This window comes from Sinohyriopsis cumingii, chromosome 10, assembly GCF_028554795.1.
Source record: "Sinohyriopsis cumingii isolate HCF-2022 chromosome 10, ASM2855479v2, whole genome shotgun sequence".
NCBI classification, from domain to species: domain Eukaryota; kingdom Metazoa; phylum Mollusca; class Bivalvia; order Unionida; family Unionidae; genus Sinohyriopsis; species Sinohyriopsis cumingii.
This window is the reverse complement of record NC_142970.1, coordinates 117,835,505-117,855,498: the sequence shown is the minus strand read 5'-3', so window position 1 is coordinate 117,855,498 and position 19,994 is coordinate 117,835,505. Positions and strand designations below refer to the sequence as shown.

At 36.8% G+C, this 19,994-nt stretch overlaps 1 protein-coding gene across 1 annotated transcript in view; it reads left to right on the top strand.

Annotated features, from left to right (window-relative positions):
* Positions 1 to 19,994, top strand: part of LOC149791090 (uncharacterized) — a 64,175-nt gene that overhangs the window by 15,882 nt on the left and 28,299 nt on the right. Inside the window, exons 4-9 of the mRNA XM_089971465.1 lie at positions 992 to 1,039; positions 4,382 to 4,444; positions 6,519 to 6,599; positions 7,669 to 7,722; positions 18,142 to 18,210; positions 19,085 to 19,162. Of these exons, the coding sequence (XP_089827591.1) occupies positions 992 to 1,039; positions 4,382 to 4,444; positions 6,519 to 6,599; positions 7,669 to 7,722; positions 18,142 to 18,210; positions 19,085 to 19,162 (393 nt within the window). The remainder of the gene's footprint in view (positions 1 to 991; positions 1,040 to 4,381; positions 4,445 to 6,518; positions 6,600 to 7,668; positions 7,723 to 18,141; positions 18,211 to 19,084; positions 19,163 to 19,994) is intronic.

The window sequence follows — 19,994 nt, the reverse complement described above, 5'->3', positions numbered from 1 at the left end:
GAGAAATGCTTTCTGCACAGCACGCTCTCAAATTAAAATCAAACCCTCTGAACAATGTTTTTCAACCCAAATGCGGAGCCTTGTACGAAAATAAACCAAACGCCATCCCTTATGTTGGATTATAGTGTCTTCCGGCTTTGACGGTTCAGGTATATATCTTTTTATGGTTCAGATGGCGTCCGTCTCTGGGCGCCGCCCTTGCTGCTTGGGCTGCTGGGGGTGTTTTTTTACCCTTTATTAACATGCACCATTTACATCCCCCTTTGATCGGGAAGCTTTTTTTATACCGTTACCATGTTATTATTTTAATTTCAACTATTTGGTTTTGATATCGCTGGTCGATTTGAGACTTTTTATAATTTTTAAAAGGTTATACTTATAACATTTTGTTTGGCGCTAAATAGCCTAACAGTGCTGATGCGCAGTTAAAATTCAATCAATCAGTCAACCATTTTGTTGAAAAAAACTCTCAGAAATGAAGACTGTTTAAGATTTCAAACTGAACAAATACACGTGAGTTATAAGGAAAAGCAAATAGACAAAATACAATATGTACCAAAGTGTGCCTTTGATTCAACATAATTTAATAATGCAGCTAGCCAAGGAAAACATATAAGGTCCTTTTTAATACACAAGGTTTCATGTTATGCTATGTCTGCGCGGTTTTGTATTCACTGGATTTGATGTTCATTGAAGAACTGCGAAAGATTCGTATCTCGGCGATTTAGGAGATAAAACAATTCAAACTACCGAGGTAAATAATTTTACAAAATTTGACATGTTGAATTTTTTAAATCGCAAATGCTTGAAAATTTAACAAATGGAAAACATTCCTTTATTCGTTGGGTCTGGTCAAATTGCTAAACCTTTAGACAAAGCTACGTATGTCAGACAGGAATTGAACGAATGAGATTTTGAAAGACATGGATCCTAAAGAAAACAAATATATGTACCTATGTGTTTTCATCCTTGCAACATTTAATTTTTTCAGACCTATTACAACTGGTTCATGTACCGTCATGCCTACCGGCAGTAACAGGTACGTATAGCTTAGAACTGGTATTATCAGTCACCACAAAACACCCGAGAAGCCATATAAATATGGTGGTGGACGAATTTAACGTACAGTGTTCAGTTTGTGAGCAAAGAATTAAAAATAAGAAATATTACTCAGGGGCCAGTTCAGTGTAATCAATATTTGTGTTGTTCAGCATACAGATCTCAAATTGTGCAATCAATAAATAGTGACATGTGTGTGTTGTCTGGTTTAATATTGCTTTAATGATAAACTCGAACATGCTCACGTCAATTGAGAATATTTATATTTCTTATAGGCTTTAACAATTTTTCACGGCAGGCATGATACAATTCGGAGATTTTGTTCGTTTAACTTTGTACAACAATATTTTAGATCATTCTCACCTATAGAACATGCAACAAAAAAATAAATAAAGCTTACTACGAATGTCATCAGTCGTAGTTTCGTCTCCGTCATTGCTTGGAGAGTAATATACACTTACTGGTCGTGAAGTAATCTATGCGATTTGGGGTTTATAGTTTTCTTAAGCTAGTTGCCACTAATACCTGGAGCAAATAGACGTCATATAAGCGACCGACCTTTAGGAAAAATCAATTTTTCTTTAGTATACGCAAGGGCACACCTCTTGTAAATTGAAGTATTATTTTTGAAGATATTCAATTTGATCGAAATATAATTTTCAAATATGTGTGCAAGACATATGAGGACCTAAACGCGTTGCATTTTTGTGTAGAAAATATCAATGACTATATGAAATGAGATTGAAAAATATTATCCCTTGACTTTACATACAACTCATTAATTTACAAGGTACCCAACCAACCTTCAAATGTTTGGATTATTAAATATCGTCATTTAGAGAACGATGGCCGCTGATATGCTGAACTTAGTTACCGTAAAATAGAAAAATAGTAAGCATGAACTGAAGCCATTCTATCTTTATCGCTGTTAATGTACGGATACTTCCATGTGCTAAACGAGACCTGTCTTGAAAAGACTTTAAATTTGGAAAAGTAAGTGGTAATTTGTCTCAAAAATGAACCAAGCAGCCAACCATTGTTATCGTTTTAAACATTTACTAATGTATAGATCATGCATATTATATTCTTGCCTGTCAAATGACGAAAGGAGATTAATTTTGTGAAAATTGCGGTCAGTACGAATTGAATTAGCTAGTACTTGCTCTTTCTGTACACGTGTGCTTTATATGAATTTATGCATGCAATGTGGAAAACAGTGCCAAATTTATAAGCATATAAATTTGAATACGTTTCTAAGATTAAAATGATTTATGTGATAATCAATGTACTTATTGCAAGCATTAGAAGTATATTTTATACACAGTAAAAAGCTTTCGAAATGTATATTTGTGACTGGTGAATATGCAGTGTAAGTTTGAGTTATATGACACTATAGAAATAAAAGTAGACATTGCCGTATTCATATTTAGACCCAAATATAAAACCGACCACACTTAGAAACCGAATTCGATTCCACCTTTAAACAAAATAATTCGACCTAAACTAAAATAGAATGCATTATTCCCAAATGGGCGTTAACAAATTCCAAAATAATATTTGATCCTTGTCAGTTCACAAAGCTATACCGTATTAAAGGCAGCGTTATATCCATCAATAGAAATATCAATCGTTAAATAAGTGCGTATAAATAATGGATAGATTTGATATAAATGAATGCGCTCATCTATGTAATGAAAGAGCTTATGTAATTTTCTCCTTTGAATTTGTGTGTAAACTATTTTTTTCTAAAACCATGTATTTTATTCGATCTATCACTCTCTGTAAAAGAGGGGCGAATGTGTGTATATATCAACCCTCTATCGTCCAAAACGTATCAGCAAAATTATTGCTTTATCTGAATCATCAGTGGAGATGTTCTACATCGGATTATTTTATGGATTTTATATCACCATGGATCTCTATCCACATTTCAATTTAGTGATCATCTAGTTTGCAGCCATTTTCTTCTTCTTTGTTTTCCTTCTAAATATATAGTATTAAAAGCTACATTTTATATAACAAGGTCACAAGGAACTTTAAATTTTCTTGAATGTTTTAGAGTCAACAATTTTATATTTTACTTTCTAAAAGAGTAGTATTAGAAGAAAGGCAATAAATATAGAAATTCATTGAAATTTGCGGCATTATATCGGCTACATTTGTTTCAATACAGCTAAAAGCCTTTTTTATTCCGGTGAAACTTGCATGATTAGGATATACAGGAACGTCCAGTACCAGTAAACATACGCAGGGAATATATAGGAAAATAACTGTGTACTGTTTCCGGGTAATTTGTTCTGGTTTTAGGAATGCTTACAGCACCACTAGGCAGAAAGGGAAGTAGCTTATAGTTTGAAAATGGTTATATTGTTGACTGCTAATCCACTTGATATTATGCGCAATAAAAAAGACAGATAATGCAGCCTCACCTACCCAGCACTCAGCCGTTTCAAAATAGAACAGAAACGCAGATACACAGATTTCAACTATAAAGTAATCGGCATGTTTTTCTGCTTGGCAAACTATGTCTAACGACAACTCCACAAACAGGCGTCGAACATACAAATAGTTTGAGTGTGTCACTCTTCATATAGAACAAATCATAGATACGAGTCGGCATTGTGCTAGTCGCGTATCGATCACAAATAACTTACTGAATGTATTTTAGGCTAGTTCGTACAAGTACAAATTCTAGGTTATCATCCAGACAAAAAATTATTTTATCTCTCTCCTTATATTTTCAAGTGATAGTGAACGTTATTACAAGCACATTAGCGCATACTGCACGAATTCTGATACAATTGTTTAACATGCTTATTAATTAAACTGGTTAGATTTTGTATATCTGCTCTCCGTATGTTATTGATATATTTGTATGCTGTAGAAAAATTGCAATTATCACTATAACGAATCAGGTTATTGCAGTCTACTTGGTGTAATTTCACGTTCAAAGTTTTAATCCAGGTCAAATTCTTTTCCCTCTAACCGCAAAGATTTCCGTGTAGTTGTGGCTACTGGCATGGAGGGAGAGAGACAGAGAGAGAGGCCAATGTGATTTCAACGAATATGATTCTTTTATTTCGATAAAGACGCTTACGATTACTTTGTCACGCTATTTTCTTATTTCATTTTTTAATACTAAGTAGAAAGTCATATCTAATCAAGCGAATATAGATGTATCAGATGTACTGCAAGAACCACAATTATATGCATATTCCTACGTCTGGGCATATCATAATTTTATATACCAGTAGTATTAGCATAGCAATAGTATATTTGTATATCAAAGCCATAACACACACATTGTGTGGTTTTATTTCAGCATGGGAAAAGCTGTTTCATCTAAGTCCAGAGTGCAGATTGCACATCCTCAGAATACTCTCAGGTACTATATATATATATATATATATATATATATATATATATATATATATATATATATATATATATAATATACATACATGTAACTTTCTTTGTATTACATGTCATAAGTAACCTTTATATGGTTAATTTAAAGACTGTAAAGGCAACTACTAATATATATTTTTAATACAAAGAAAATATGTCCTTCTTTAATAAAATCACTTTAATTATGTTTCTATTTAAAATAATCGTTCTTTTACTTAGAATGAAGCTGGATGTACTGTCATAAATTGTGCTTGAATTAGGGCAGGAAGTTTCGATTTAAACAAAGCAAATGTGGACAAGTTTTGATAAATGTTTCGCTAATTTATATTTCTAATGCATTTTGTGGTCATGACATTTCTTTCTATTGATTAAGATCCATAGTAAGACAATCAATCAATCAATAATTAACATAGATAATTTAATTTTTGTTTTAATACGAGATACCCACGCTGGAACTGAGCAACTCAATATAAATGTGGCAGTAAGACATGTGAACAAGTCAATTGTCACATATTTCAACTTTACCACAGCTCTATGCAAGATATCTGCCTAGTTTTGCTTATCCCGGTAAAGTCGAGTCGGAATAGTTCAAACTCTGTTATCGTGCTTCTTTAACTTTTATAGTGCTTGTTTTATCAATATTTAATGAAGTAATTAGTTATTTTCGCCTTAATGTGCGAGGATATTTATAGTGTTGTGAACATTGTTCAACAATGGATATAAGTCAACTTATCTAGCCTAGTGTACCATATGTTCCTTAGTAAAAGGCAAGGCAGCTACTAGTACCATTTGTATAAGTCTTTAGTATGGCTCGACTGGGAATCGAACCCACGAATTCCCGCATCAGAGGCGGATGCTCTAGACACTTAGTAAACCGGAGCGGTCAGTAAAAGACGACTTATGAGTACACTTTTAGGACAGCACTAGACCACTCCTTTTTATTATATTCAGTGTCCTAGAAGCACATTCTTGTGTAATTTAACTGCAAACCAAGAATATTGAGTCCATGATCTACTTTTGGTTCCAGTTAACATAGAAACAGAAACAACGAAAGTTGACATGGAAATAAGAGGCAAACATATATCCCTCATCAGTGATCTACCATTCGACGAATTATGCTACCCTACAAAATTATATGCAATGACATGTTATGTGCCGACATATGTATTCATTTACACAATCATTACAAACATTCCTAAAACACACAGCGCATTAATTACATCAGCAGCCTCATAAACAATTCAGTACTGAGTATGAAAGCTCGACAATACAGGCATGATTTATGAACATCTACGTCAAAAAGAGATAGGTCAACTCCATCAAGTACTACGTTGGTCACATTCACGAAAAATGATGTTCTGTCTCAGAGCTGGATGATGATGAAGAGAGTGAAATTAATATCGATGCGTATTATGACAACGTGAATGGCCAGCTTCTTTTGAATCAATTATTGTGGACGTGAAACAGACAATAGAACTACAGCAGTGTATCGATGAAACCTGATGAAATTCACACCAATGTTAAAGATAAATGCAAGATATCAGACACTCAGACTTTAAAAAATGGCAAATAAAACAAAACTTAATTAACATGACAAGGAGGAACGGTTTGATTTCTTCCTACTATGATTCATGTGCTGGTATTTGCAAAACAAACCCAGTACGATTCTGGCTCTGTATACGCTGTAAATGCTGAACGCCAAGGGAGGTAGATACTAGTACCAAATTTATATGTGTTTATTTTGACTCGACTGAGGTTCGAACGCACGACCTCATGCATCCAAACCACTAGAACACAAAACGCAGCGGTCCATTGTCTTGCCAATATTTCTTCTGATTGTTTAACCGTCATTAGTATTATTTCTTACTGTACATGCCAAGATTTTATTGTCTCGTTTTCTAGCCTCCAACAAAATATTACAATAATGCATTATTCAGTAAACATTACTACATAATTAAAAATACCACATAGCTGTTTTAATACATACAAGTTTTGTAAAAATAAAATGTATTTACGTAATTATCTATATGCATGTAACGTTTTATCAACAGATCATTTTGGACAAGTTTTAAACAACCCCACTTATTGCCATTGCGACCAGAGATTCAACCTTCCCCATTTCACCATGCATGGTAGGTTCTTCACTAGAACGAATTTAATATGACAGTATATATATATATATATATATATATATATATATATATATATATATATATATATATATATATATATATATATATATTAATTCATATAAGTAAAGAATATGTAAACTAATGAAGGTATATATATATATATATATATATATATATATATATTCTTTATTGACTTTGGTTCTGTTATATTATTTCTTTACTTTATATGTGCCTGCATGCAAGAATTTATATATATATGTATATATGTATGTGTGAAAGTTCCTTTTTTCCTTTCTTTTCCTTTTGATTTCCTGTCGATAATCATCCTGAATAGATTTTGATTCAATACATTTAAGATTATGTTTTCTGTTGCAAATCGAATGCCATGCAAAAACTATTTGAGAATGTATATTTTGAATACAGGTAACTGCATGAGATATAAAACTGCCCTCTAATATTGCTAATGTTTGAAAAAGTGTCACTCGAGGGGACTGATTTATTTAACCAATATAGGACGTAGTAATTTTGTAATTATTATCAATGATATAAATGATTGTAGTAGTTGCAGAAATTGTATCAACATTAATAGCATGATTTAATTGTTTCTGAATCTATGGATCTATTTATAGTGGCTCTCTAAATAGAAATGAACTGTTGTATTAGATGTAGTTGATGTTGTAAGCGCATTTCGAACCTTTCCGAAAATGTTACCAGTTGTAGCAGTAGTATTTGCACTGTTGCCTCTCTTGCTTAAGTATGAAGATAACAGCAGTGAAAGGATAAACATAATATTAGAAGTTGTCGTTGGGGAAGGGCAGTAGTAAGTATTGTGGAGGTAACACATTTTAATGCTACAATTGTTTTAGTAGTAATTGTAGTAATGGTTGTTGTAATATCAGCAATAATGGTTGTAGCAGCAGTGATAATATTAATACCAGTAGCGGATTTATATAAAGATGAATATAAGGTGGAGAGGTCCATTTGACCAAGTAGTAATAGTGGTGATGTTAAAGCAGTTTGAGTAAATATAGTTTTAGTAACTTCAGTATTATCTTGTTTTATTTTACAGCTCATGAGCAACATGATCATGATATATGCATGAACAATGATAATGAGTACAGACGTAAGTATAAGCTTTCATTGGTTTTAGACAGAGCACAAACAAATCCATAAATAACAATAATAGCAATATAAACTGTTTTGTTTAATTTCTTACAACGTTCTCTTAGATTGAGACTTTACATTGTCTTGGAGATGACACATCAAAGAGAGCTGAGCGTTATGTAAAGGGTATATACGTTACAAAGGATATAAATGGAGTCAACTTTTAACCTAGTATATGCCTGAGTTAATCTGGTTTTTGTAAAACCTGACAATTATTTAGAAAATTCGTAATATTATGGCTGCTTAATATTCAGTCAAACAAGGACACATCCAGCAATAAGAAACAAACTGAAAACGCTAAATATGAAGTGGTCATTTCGGAGTGGTGTTAGCAGTAAATGTTTGGACCACGTAAAAGAAATTCTATTATATGATTGAATATTGGTTAAACGTTGTGAACTATGAATGTCTTTGGAAACGCAAAACATGGCTTTTAGAAGAAAACCAGGAACGTCAATTGTTTGAAAACTTCTTGCGGAATTTAAAAAGTATGTGTCGGCTTATTACCTGTTCCAAGGACACGTCCAGAAATAAGAAACAAACTGAAAATGCTAAATATGACGTGGACATTTCGGAGTGGTGTTAGCAGCAAATATCTGGACCACGTAAAAGAAATCCTATTATATTATTCAATATTGGTTAAACGTTGTGAACTATTCAATTTTTGAAAAGGCAAAACATAACTTTTAGAAGAAAACGGAAAGGAGGTGACGTCCATTCGTCCATTGTTTAAAAATTTGTTGCGGATTTTAAAAAGTATGTGTCGGCTTAGTATCTATTCCGAGGACATAATTTCGCGTCCTATCATAAAACATATCAGCAATCAGCCCACATTGGTTGACATGAGTCAATAGACCTAATAATGTGCACAGTTACAAAAAGACAAGAGGTGTTTGCTCTTGTTTCCAACCTTTGTCGAGGTAATCCAACAAAATGTGTATGGTTTCTGCTCTTCTCTACCAGTTGTATATCTCACCTCCTGTGGTAGGCCTAGTTGTCTAAGCCCGCAGGAATTTCGCCTTGATATATTTAGCTACCGTCTGTTTCTTCTGACAATCCTAAACGAGTTTACCCTCAATCCCTTGTTTCTCATAATATATGACTTCAGGTTGTTTGTAGTCGCGGTTTCTTACTCTAACTTCGATAGCTTCCTTGACTCACTGTTTAAGCGATTACTTTACTGGTAAGACGTTTATAAATTTTCATGTTCGCTTTCACTTTGGTAACGAGTAGTACCTGACCTGGGCTAGCAATTGCAATGGTATGGTCAGTAAGGTATCTGAGACACTTGCTGAACTATGGTTTATATTTCAATTTTATCTCAATTATGTTTCTTCACTGTTCGCTGAGTTACCGCTTTCGGGAAGCAGCTTGCTGCTTTTTTCTGCGCAGATGTTAATAAATAATCAATTTTCAAACATATTTACAAATGGTCAAGGAATTTTCAGTATTATACTACGAAATTGAACACAAAATATTCCAGTCAAATGGACGAGAAAATGATATTTGATGTGTCCAGGTGTCTTTAGTAGGAAATTAAGACAATTAAATATTCGGCGTGTCACTAACAAACATATGTAATTCATTGTTATCATAGCAAGAGATTCAAATATAATTCATTTTTTAAAAAAGATAATAATAGGGCATAAAAAGTCAATGATACTGATGCTGAAATTCCGCAATAGAAATAATGAAAGATATTGATCAGTGTGGAAGAAATATTTGAAATGTTTCATTCAAGGAATATAGAAAAAGATCAGCAATTTAAGAAACAAAGACATATTTTGATGAATAAAACTAAGGTACATCAATTAGTAATATTAATATAATAAATAATTGTTTGTTTATCGGGATTGTTTATTGTTGAATTTAGGAATCACACGTGACATCGCAATGCATGGAATATGTCATATATTAGCAAATCTTCAGGACGGAATTTTAAATTTTGCTTCTGATGTACTGATTCATCTGATTTATTCTCACCTAGAGTAGATAACATCTGAATTTCAATAGGTAAAACTCTATTGAAAACCAACTGTTATATATATTTGTATATGGTACTGCACATTGTGGACAAAGTTTGCAATATATTCAACTGAAAGAAACTAAAATACTTGTGAATGTTTCGTAATTATCTGCCTAAAACATATGTAATAAATATAACAGAAAATGACACTTTAACAGATCTTTAACTAATGTATATGATTACTTGTTAATATTTATCACGCTGTTGGTACATACATGCTGTCTTTGCAGTTTAGTTTTTCGTATATGTCAACATATTCACATATCATTTTCTCCGAATCAGATTGGACCAAATAAGCCCCTTAACCCACTGAGCAGTATCTGCCCTATTGACTGACTGCGACCGCCGGACTTTAACATTCTTTGCATCCTGAAATCTTTCGCTCTTACTATTGAAGTCAACAAGATGCCGGCCGTGTTTCCATTCAAATGTTCAATGGACTTTGGGAAAACCGATCAGAAATAAGTACAGTAGTTGTTAGGTATGTTGGAATATAGCCAAAGTCCCCTACATAGAATGTTTCGAATAGAAAACTAGAACATGAGTACGTTGCACTCTATCCCCAGATAAAACAATGTTTAAATAGCATCCAAGATCTGAGTAAATAAACTCACATCTCTAACGAAATTCAACTCATAGTCTCCCACAGGAAGAGTGTGATCGAAATGTAGTATTCTTACAAATTTAATATGGCAGATATCAGATACGAAACATCATTAAATCGTACGGAACAATAACGAACTATGTCTCATCACACAGGAATTTCAACCGGATAACCAAGTTGAAACATTATACGGATGGTTTCAAATGTTCAGCTGTTTCGAATGACAGATGCTCTTTGTTTTGTAATTGCAAATAAGATCGATTTTTAAATGTTACTGATTATCAAATTGTGTATCGTTGATTAAGTTTACGTATGTCATAATTCATTTCACACGCTAGAATTGAATGATGTAGCATTTGTGTCAGAATTTATTGTAATGCTCAAAATCATGTCCTTCTTTCTATCCAAACTCTTTCCACCAAACTTAAAACTGTCTGATATACTGAATCTTTAATGGGGAATGATTTCATCTTAAATGTATGAACCTCACGAAATAATTAGCATTTTGTTTCACGCGATGGCTCACCAAAACGTTCATACATTCAATATTAAATAGTTACCCATTTGAGATCCTCATTATATCAACAATCTAAGTGCTTGAATCATATTCTTTGTTGTGTGTGTTTGAAGCCAATTGTCAGCACAGATACACTATTAGTGGCGTCAATACATCTGGTACTTGAAGAATCCGTGAAAATCCAGAGATCCACAGACCCACGAGTAGTTTCTGACAATTTTTCACATATGCCGCATAGGTGAGATCTCATATATCTCTAATGGCGAGTTCCTTAAACCACTTGACCACACTGGACCCATTTATTTGCTTCATATAAATGATTATATCACTCGATTACCTCATTCGCACGTAGATATAACCTCACAACACTTGTCAACTACAAGATAATTGAGACTGAATTTGGTAAAGAACTATATTAAACAGATTAACAATTCATATTGGCTGGAAAACACATGTTCATGACAAAAAACTTAATATGGATAAACATCATTCAAAATTAAATTAATAAAACAGAATATATAATAGCATACAAAAACCATCTTAACCTGCCAGGTGGAGTAGCACCTGAAAAGGGCATTTTATTTCTGGATCATTTATAAATGAGGATAAATCATAAACATGACAATGATAATATATTATCAACTGGTCCCTACTGATACCTATATAATTTAGTATTTAAAGGCATACCTTGGGGGTGTGCGAGGCCTGGGCCTGACGTCCCGCTTGCCAAAGGAAAGTGAAGCGTCTCTCACAGCCGCTCCTTCCCAGGTGTAGTGATCGCCGCAGGACCACTGTCTCGCTCTGCGGGGCAGGAGGTTACTTGCATATGGCCTCTCCTACACTATTGTGTCCACAGCAGCACCTTCACGCGGGGCCCCCCGTTTTAACAGAGCCTGCTATGTGGCGCGACCGAGTGCCCGGCGGTATAACTGGGTGGGCAGACTGGGCTCGTTAGCCTTGGCAGGCAACCAGTCTAAGAGAAGGGAAACTCCGACTCCAAACCCGGGCAGATGAATCTCGTTAGCCTTGTCAGGCAGTTCGTCTAGGAAAAGGAAAGTCTGATTCAAAACCCTCCAAGTCCCATCTATTGGATTATGGCTTCACTGCCTTGTGGATATCTTAGGGAGAAGGAAAGGCTACGGGAGTAAACCCAGACAGAAAATTCGGAGTGGAGCCCCTAAGGTAGCTGGGGGTCGACTACGACTTCCTTCCGGCAGCTCCTGCATCCAAACTGGTGCCAAATGTCATGTTCAGCATTCCTTTGGACCCCACCAGCAAGGACGAGAGGGGGATCATGACGTCTGGGCATACCATGATCTCTATACTCCACACCCAGGCTTGCACCTTAGAGAGGACACTCCAGTCTCGCTACTGAGTGAGGAAACAACAGGGAAGCTGACAGTTTACGGGTTATAAGTCCCACCCGATTGGCGTAGGGAAGGGGCACCACGGGTCAGCTTTGACGGTGGGAGGCATCATCGTTTCCCACTGGCCAACTATCGCCCGCCTCACTCTGGGCAGTCCCCGGTCAATAAGGTGTTGACCCGCCATCGTCTGCCTGCTGCAGTGGGTGTCTGGAGCTCAGTGTGTTGTTTAGCATGAAAAGCAGACGGTAATTCCACACCAGACAAAATAAACAAGAAACCAATAAAGAAGCTCTTCGATTTGCAAGCTGGAATGTGCGCACCATGTGTACAGGCAACTCACCAGACTAAATATCAGCATAGCTGCCCTCCAGGAAACCAGGTTCGCCTCTAGTGGCTCCCTCAGAGAGGAAAACTACACCTTCTTCTGGAAGGGTCGAGAACCTGAGGAGCTCAGCCAGCACGGAGTGGGCTCCGCCATCAAAAATAATCTCCTGGCCTCGGTTGAACCTCCCACAGAGGGCACTGAGCGTCTCTTGTCCATCCGCCTCACCACTGTTTCAGGTCCTGTCAACATCATCAGTGCCTACGCCCCAACCCTCATGTCGTCAGAAGATGCAAAGGATCAGTTATATGGGCAGCTGGACGAACAGATCAAAGGACGCCCCAAAAACGAACCACTATTCCTCCTCGGCGACTTTAATGCCAGAGTCGGTGCGGCACTCGAGTCATGGCCTACCTGCCTCGGACATCATGGCACTGGAAAGACCAACGAAAACGGTCAGAGACTGCTGAAGCTATGCACATACCATGGCCTGTGCATCACAAACACCTTCTTCAAGTGTAAGCCACACCACAAAGTGTCATGGAAACACCCCAGATCTCATCACTGGCACCAACTCGACTTGGTCATCACCAGGCGCTCTGCCCTTATCAGCGTCCTCTCCACCAGAACCTACCACAGTGCAGACTGCGACTCCTACCATGCCCTCGTGAGCAGCAGAGTGCGACTACAGCCACACACACTACACCGCTCAAAACCAAAAGGACGTTCTCGCATAAACACTGCGCAGATGTCAGTCCCCGCCAAGGTGGAGGAGTATGTGTCCGACCTGGACAAGGCTTTCCAGGACCTGCCTGAGCACGACGCTACAGACAAGTGGAACGCCATAAAGGGTGCCATCTACAGTACAGCTATGTTAACGTTTGGCAAGAAGGAACGACCCAGCCAGGAATGGTTCAACGCACACCTATCAAGGATGGAACCACAAATCGAGGAGAAACGAAAAGCCTTCATAGCTTACAAAAAGTGCCCCAATGAACGGACACTTGCTGCTCTCAGAAGTGCCCGAAGTAACACCCACCACATTGCTAGACAGTGTGCGAACGAGTACTGGCAACAATTGTGTGATAGAATCCAGCGCAGTGCCGAGTCCGGACACGTCCAAGGTACGTACAGTGGCATCAAAAAGGCTCTAGGCCGTACAGTGAAAGGTGTCTCTCCCCTGAAATCTCTGATGGGAGAGAAGATCACAGACCGTGGGCAACAGATGTCCAGATGGGTGGAGCACTACTCAGAGCTATGCTCCCGAGAAACGTCAGTCACCGATGCAGCCCTCAGCAGCATAAAGAATCTGCCCACCATGGAAGAGCTCGACAAAGTGCCAACGTTAGAGGAGCTCAGCAAAGCAATCGACTCCCTTCCAAACGACAAAGCACCAGGTATTTACAGCATCCCGCCGGAAGCTATCAAACGTGGGAAACCAACATTGATTAAACCACTGCATGAGTTACTTTGCCTCTGCTCTGAGGAAGGAGTAGTCCCCCAAAACATGCGGGATGCCACAGTTGTGACCCTTTACTTAAACAAGGGCGACCGCAGTGACTGTAATAGTTACAGAGGGATCTCGCTCTTGAGTATTGTTGGTAAAGTGAACGCCCGCATCATACTCAGCAGGCTGCAATTGCTGACGGACCGTGTGTACCCGGAATCCCAGTGCGGCTTCAGAGCAGGCAGGTCGACGACGGACATTATCTTTTCCATACGACAACTCCATGAGAAGAGCAGAGAGCAAAACCAACCACTCTACATGATGTTCATCGACCTCGCCAAGGCCTTTGACTTGGTCAGCAGGAAGGGCCTTTTTGAACTTCTGAGTAAGATCGGTTGCCCCCCAGAACTCCTCAGCATGATAATCTCTTTCCATGCAGATATGAAGGGAACAGTCCTGTATGATGGAACCTCCTTCCCAATTAACAGCGGCGTGAAGCAGGGCTGCGTGCTGGTACCAACACCTTTTGCGATCTTCTTCTCCCTGCTCCTGTCCTACGCCTTCGACACGCCCACGGATGGCATATATCTACACACCAGGTCCGACGGGAGGCTGTTCAGCCTGGCACGACTGCGCTCAAAGACCAAAGTGAGAGCTGTGCTCATCAGGGAGATGATTTTTGCAGATGACGCAGCTCTTGTGACCCACACCAAGAAGCCCTCCAGAGACTGGGAGACCGTTTTGCTTATGCGTGCATGCAGTTTGGTCTCATCATCAGCTTGGAAAAAACAAATGTCAGCGTGCAAGGTATCACCATTGCCCATTCCATCAAAATCAACGGTGTCACCCTGGAAGCAGTCAGCAACTTTACCTACCTGGGGTCAACCATCAGCAACACTCTCTCAATTGATATGGAGCTGGAGAGAAGGCTTGGAAAGGCAAACACCATCATGGCTCGATTAACGAAGAGGGTGTGGGAAAACAACGCGCTGACAGAGCACACCAAGGTCCGAGTCTACCAGGCCTGCGTTCTCAGCACCCTTCTATATGGAAGTGAGACCTGGAGTACCTACATGAGGCAAGAACACCGGCTCAACTCCTTCCATATACGGTGCCTAAAACGCATCCTCAAAATCAGCTGGGAAGACCGTGTTCCACACAGCGAGGTCCTGCAGCGTGCAACTACCCTCAGCATGTACTACCTGCTAAGCAAACGCCGCCTTCGATGGCTGGGACACGTCCGACGCATGGAGGATGGAATGCTGCCAAAGGACATCCTATATGGACAGCTGGCCACTGGTATGATAAGAGTCGGCCGCCCCTCACTCCGTTTCAAGGATGTATGCAAGAGGGACATGAAGGCATGCAACTTTTTACCCGATGGCTGGGAAGAGCTGGCCGAGGACCGAGGCACCTGGAGACTGACGGTAAACAATGGCATATCAGTCGCTGATGCGAGGAGAGGCCAGTTGGCGGCAGAGAAACGAAAGAGAAAGAAGAACGCGACAGCAACCACAGTAACGCAGACTTCACAGTATGTCTGCACCAACTGCAATAGTGACTGTCACTCACGTATAGTCCTGCACAGCCACAACAGACAATGCCAACAGAGACAGAGAACACCTCAAGGGCGCTATTCGCATGGTCTTTTGAGACTGAATCGCCAATTGTATACTGGACATGCACATTAACTCGCTCTCTTCATGTGGTGATTATTCATAAGTTCAAACTGTGAATGCGGCCGACCTAAAGAATTAACATGTACATCCTAAAAGTTCGTACCATATTTTGGTATACAGTATGCATCGTATATACCAATATGAGTTTAAATAGGAACTCGCAATTACGTTGAATTGGTGGTTTTTAAATTTAACGGCAAGAAACAATTCTGGCGTTGTGGATTTGTTTTTTCATAATACTTTGTGTTCGTGGGATTTTAATGCAGAACAAATGAATAAATTCACACTCCTCGTAAAACTGTTTTCTTCTTTCGTCTTTGTGACTTTGAGTTGATTCTTAGTTCGATAAATCATTTATTTCGCAGTAAGTTTATTTATGTTGACCTGTTTTGTTTTATCAAATGTTATTAAGGATTTTGTGTAACTGCCTTTTGCTCATTCTTTTCTGGGTGTATAAGTTTGTCTACTGTTTTATGAACATTGATAAAATAAATCATTTTCATTATCAAATACTATATATTTTTAATATTTTACACCGGGGCTTAAATTTGTCAATGATGTTTTGGTCTATAAGCATTATTGCAAGGTGGAATGTCAAGGATTGTGCCGCATGAACAAAAAGAAATAGAAAGCAAATGTAAATTTAAAACATATATCTTAATAAATAGAACAATATGTATTATACGAATGTCTTCATAACTTTGGTTATCTAGTCTATCAAAAAGGTTTAACATCAACTTTAATTTCTTTTGGATTTGTGCTCATTATCTTGTTAGCTAGTGTCATCTGTTACAAAACTTCGTAATGAAAGCGATGTACTCCAACTTCATCGGTTTCAACTCTTTCCCCTGTGTCATTTATAAAAGCGTATAGCTTATTTCTAAGGCCGATCGATTATTTTAGGGGTACTGCATTCATGTGTTCTTTTAACGATCCAGACGTTATTAGCTATTGGTATTCCATACCGGATATACGCAAACACACTTTTCAAGAATAAACGGGATCAATTGTTATCAATCAGCTGCATATGAATAGTTAACATTAATTAATGTACTGATGTAAATGAATTATTAAGTTTGAGAACAGAACAAAATAAATCGAATTCTGCCGAAATATGGGCAGCTCCATCAACTTTTGCCACTACCTACTGAAAAACTTCTAAATCCAAATGTTACAAGCACACAACGTATAAGAAGTCCCGAAGTGTAACTAATTAACACAAATGATAATGTTAAATAAACAGAAACTTTAATAAATATTACTAAACAGTTGATGATGAAACACCTTCTAAATCATTTAATTTGCACGAAAAAAGACAACCAGAATGTAACACTGCTGTAGAAATAGTTGTATCATGAGGAAAATAATCTTTTCAAAGCTAAAAAATGTTACCATTTGACAAAAAATCGAAATGCATGTTAATAGAACAAGATATAACAATTATTATTACTTGCGAATTTACATTTTTAAATAATTGCTGACATTAGTTTCAGATATGACTGCATGTAACATAATTTCGTCATTCTCGTCATACATAATTCATTTTCTTGTATCCCAGTTACTGCCTAATATAGAAAATATTTGAATAATTGTTGTAGTCTCCTTATCAGTTGCTGTTATTTTATCCATTAGCACCTTGATATTGATCGTAGTCTTTGTTTCTGGCATAAGTAAATTGGATGATGTTGGAGAAATGTTACTGTAACATTCTGGCCCAAATAACTAGTTAACTAACACATAATAACAACTGCGCAACTTGTTCTAATTTTGAAAATGAATTATAATATTGAGATGTTGTAATCACATTTGTCATCTGAGTCGTAATCTTTGTCAGCTGACAGTTTACGTTGTTTCTTGAACGGTAGAAAGAGTCACTTTAATACCTGTATTATACTATACTAATGCACCTCAGTTATATATTATATACGACATAATACCCTAACTTAACTATGGCATACTTTCGGCTAATAGTCAAGGACTATCTTAAAGAAGAAAATTATTGTGTCATATATTTTCAGTGTGTCTCTATTTCATGAATTTCGTCAGATGATATTTGTCAGCACGATTCAACTATATGTGCTCTGTCATCACTTTGGTGTTTGCAAACATCTAACAGGGCACCTGCCATATATTTTCCAAAGCCCTGACGTACAGTTGACCTTTGTTTTGGTCCATTATCAATTAGACATGTATTGTGTTCGCCCAATATATCATCAATCTTTTTCGTCTCGAATAATAAGAGTGTTAAATATCAACTTAAATTTCTTTAAAGCGATAATTAAATATATTAATATTGAGAAGGGTCACATCCTAGTGTAAACATATATAAAGTGGATGAAAACTGGTTGAAGGCTTTAAAGTGAATAGTACATGTAACTTGGACCTTCCAAAAACATATGCACATATTATTTTCCAGACCTTTACAACACATACGTAGCGAATGCTGAAAATCATGGACACGGAGTGTCCACAACGCACCACCTAGGTAAGAACATTCATTATATTAGATGGCACAAATTGACAAAAAACACTACAGACAATACCCAGTGTTAACCCGATTTATTACCACTATTTTCTGGAATTCATCTTCAGTATATAATTGGCAAAGGCCACTGTATATATTCCAGAAGACAATATTGACACACATCACATGGCATTATGTGCTAACCTAAGTCTATTTGTGCCCTCTCCCTTGAGGAGTGTCTTATACTAGTATTGTTCTTTGGAATATAGTATCTTCGCCTATTGCACCGGATAACACAGATACAATCAGTTCAATGGGGAGAAGACAGTAATTGAGCATATAGTATCTACTTGACATTTTGCCATCACGACTACAGTTATATTACACTTAATAATACTATTAATTTAAACTGCGACACATTTTGTTGTTCTGTTTCTACACGGAGTCCATGCAATTATGGCTGAAAGGTAAACTAGAACATTTTAGAGCAAGTACATTTTAATGCTATTGTGTTTCCAAAATGTTTCGTATTCAACATTCGTTTAAGATGACACCTGGGATAACCATTTCTGTTTTTCATTTCCTTTCTGAATAGTAACGACTCTATATGGTCAAATGCAATTTTTTCATTCCGAAAAGCATGAAGTAATTCGCACTATTTACAATATACTGTCAATAAAGTTGTATTTGTTTTTAGCTTTCTTTAAATATGTAAATGAAAATATTAGATTAGACATTACAGATTATGGTAGTATAAGAAGCAGCTAAGGTGTATTTCACGTCAAGGTATGAAAGTCCGGTAAGGAAAGACTGCAGGACCTATAATTTTAAAAATATGATGCTATAAAGCAAAACAAGCAAATGTTATAAGTAACTGGTACTATTTCTATTGCAGTTTGGCAGCATCTACACAACGTTCAACATACAGGTGATCTTCACCTCTGCCAGGACCATTTAGTACTTCAACTCTTCCGTGAGTATTATACACATTTTTAATCAGTTTCAGTCTTTTCTACTGAACCATTCTACAAATGCCTGGTTTGAAAATATTCATTTTGAGCAAATATGTAAAGATACATATTTCAAACGTGGTGGCTTAGATAATTCATGTTCTCGATCAACTAGCGATAATCAGGCAATACTGGATAAGTGTCAAAATTAAAATTAACGTAATGCGGGAGATTCTTCTCAATGTGTACACATACCTAAATTGTTATATTTTGCAAAGTTAAACTTATTTTTATTTACAGAAAGCAAACAAAAAGCTATCTCTTTTTGCTGGATATGAATTGTTTCAGAAGTAGATCAGTGTCAGGAATAATGCCAATTCAGGACATTAGATCCATCAGAGCTCTTAACGAGAGCTCTTTTTCATGATGTCATTGAAGAAGTCATTTCTTCCATATAATATGAGTAATGTCCACATCTGTACCATTAACAAACATGATTGCTTTCTTAACGAAAGTGCTGATGGAAGTATTGTATATATATATATATATATATATATATATATATATATATATATATATATATATATATATATATATATATATATATATTGAAATTTGACATTGCTTTCGATCGAAAGAGACAGTTCTTACTTCTTGCGCATGTACAAAACTGGCAGAGCACAGAACTGTAAAAATTCTGGCTTACTATGAGAAAACATTTAAGCCAGTAAAACCACATCGCAGATCGGTACAGTGCTGACTGTTCATTGCGCTTGGTTCAGAACATGTATTCATTTACTTTAAAATCAGGCCATATAACTGTTACTTCTCTTGCAAAATGATGATATTTTTTCC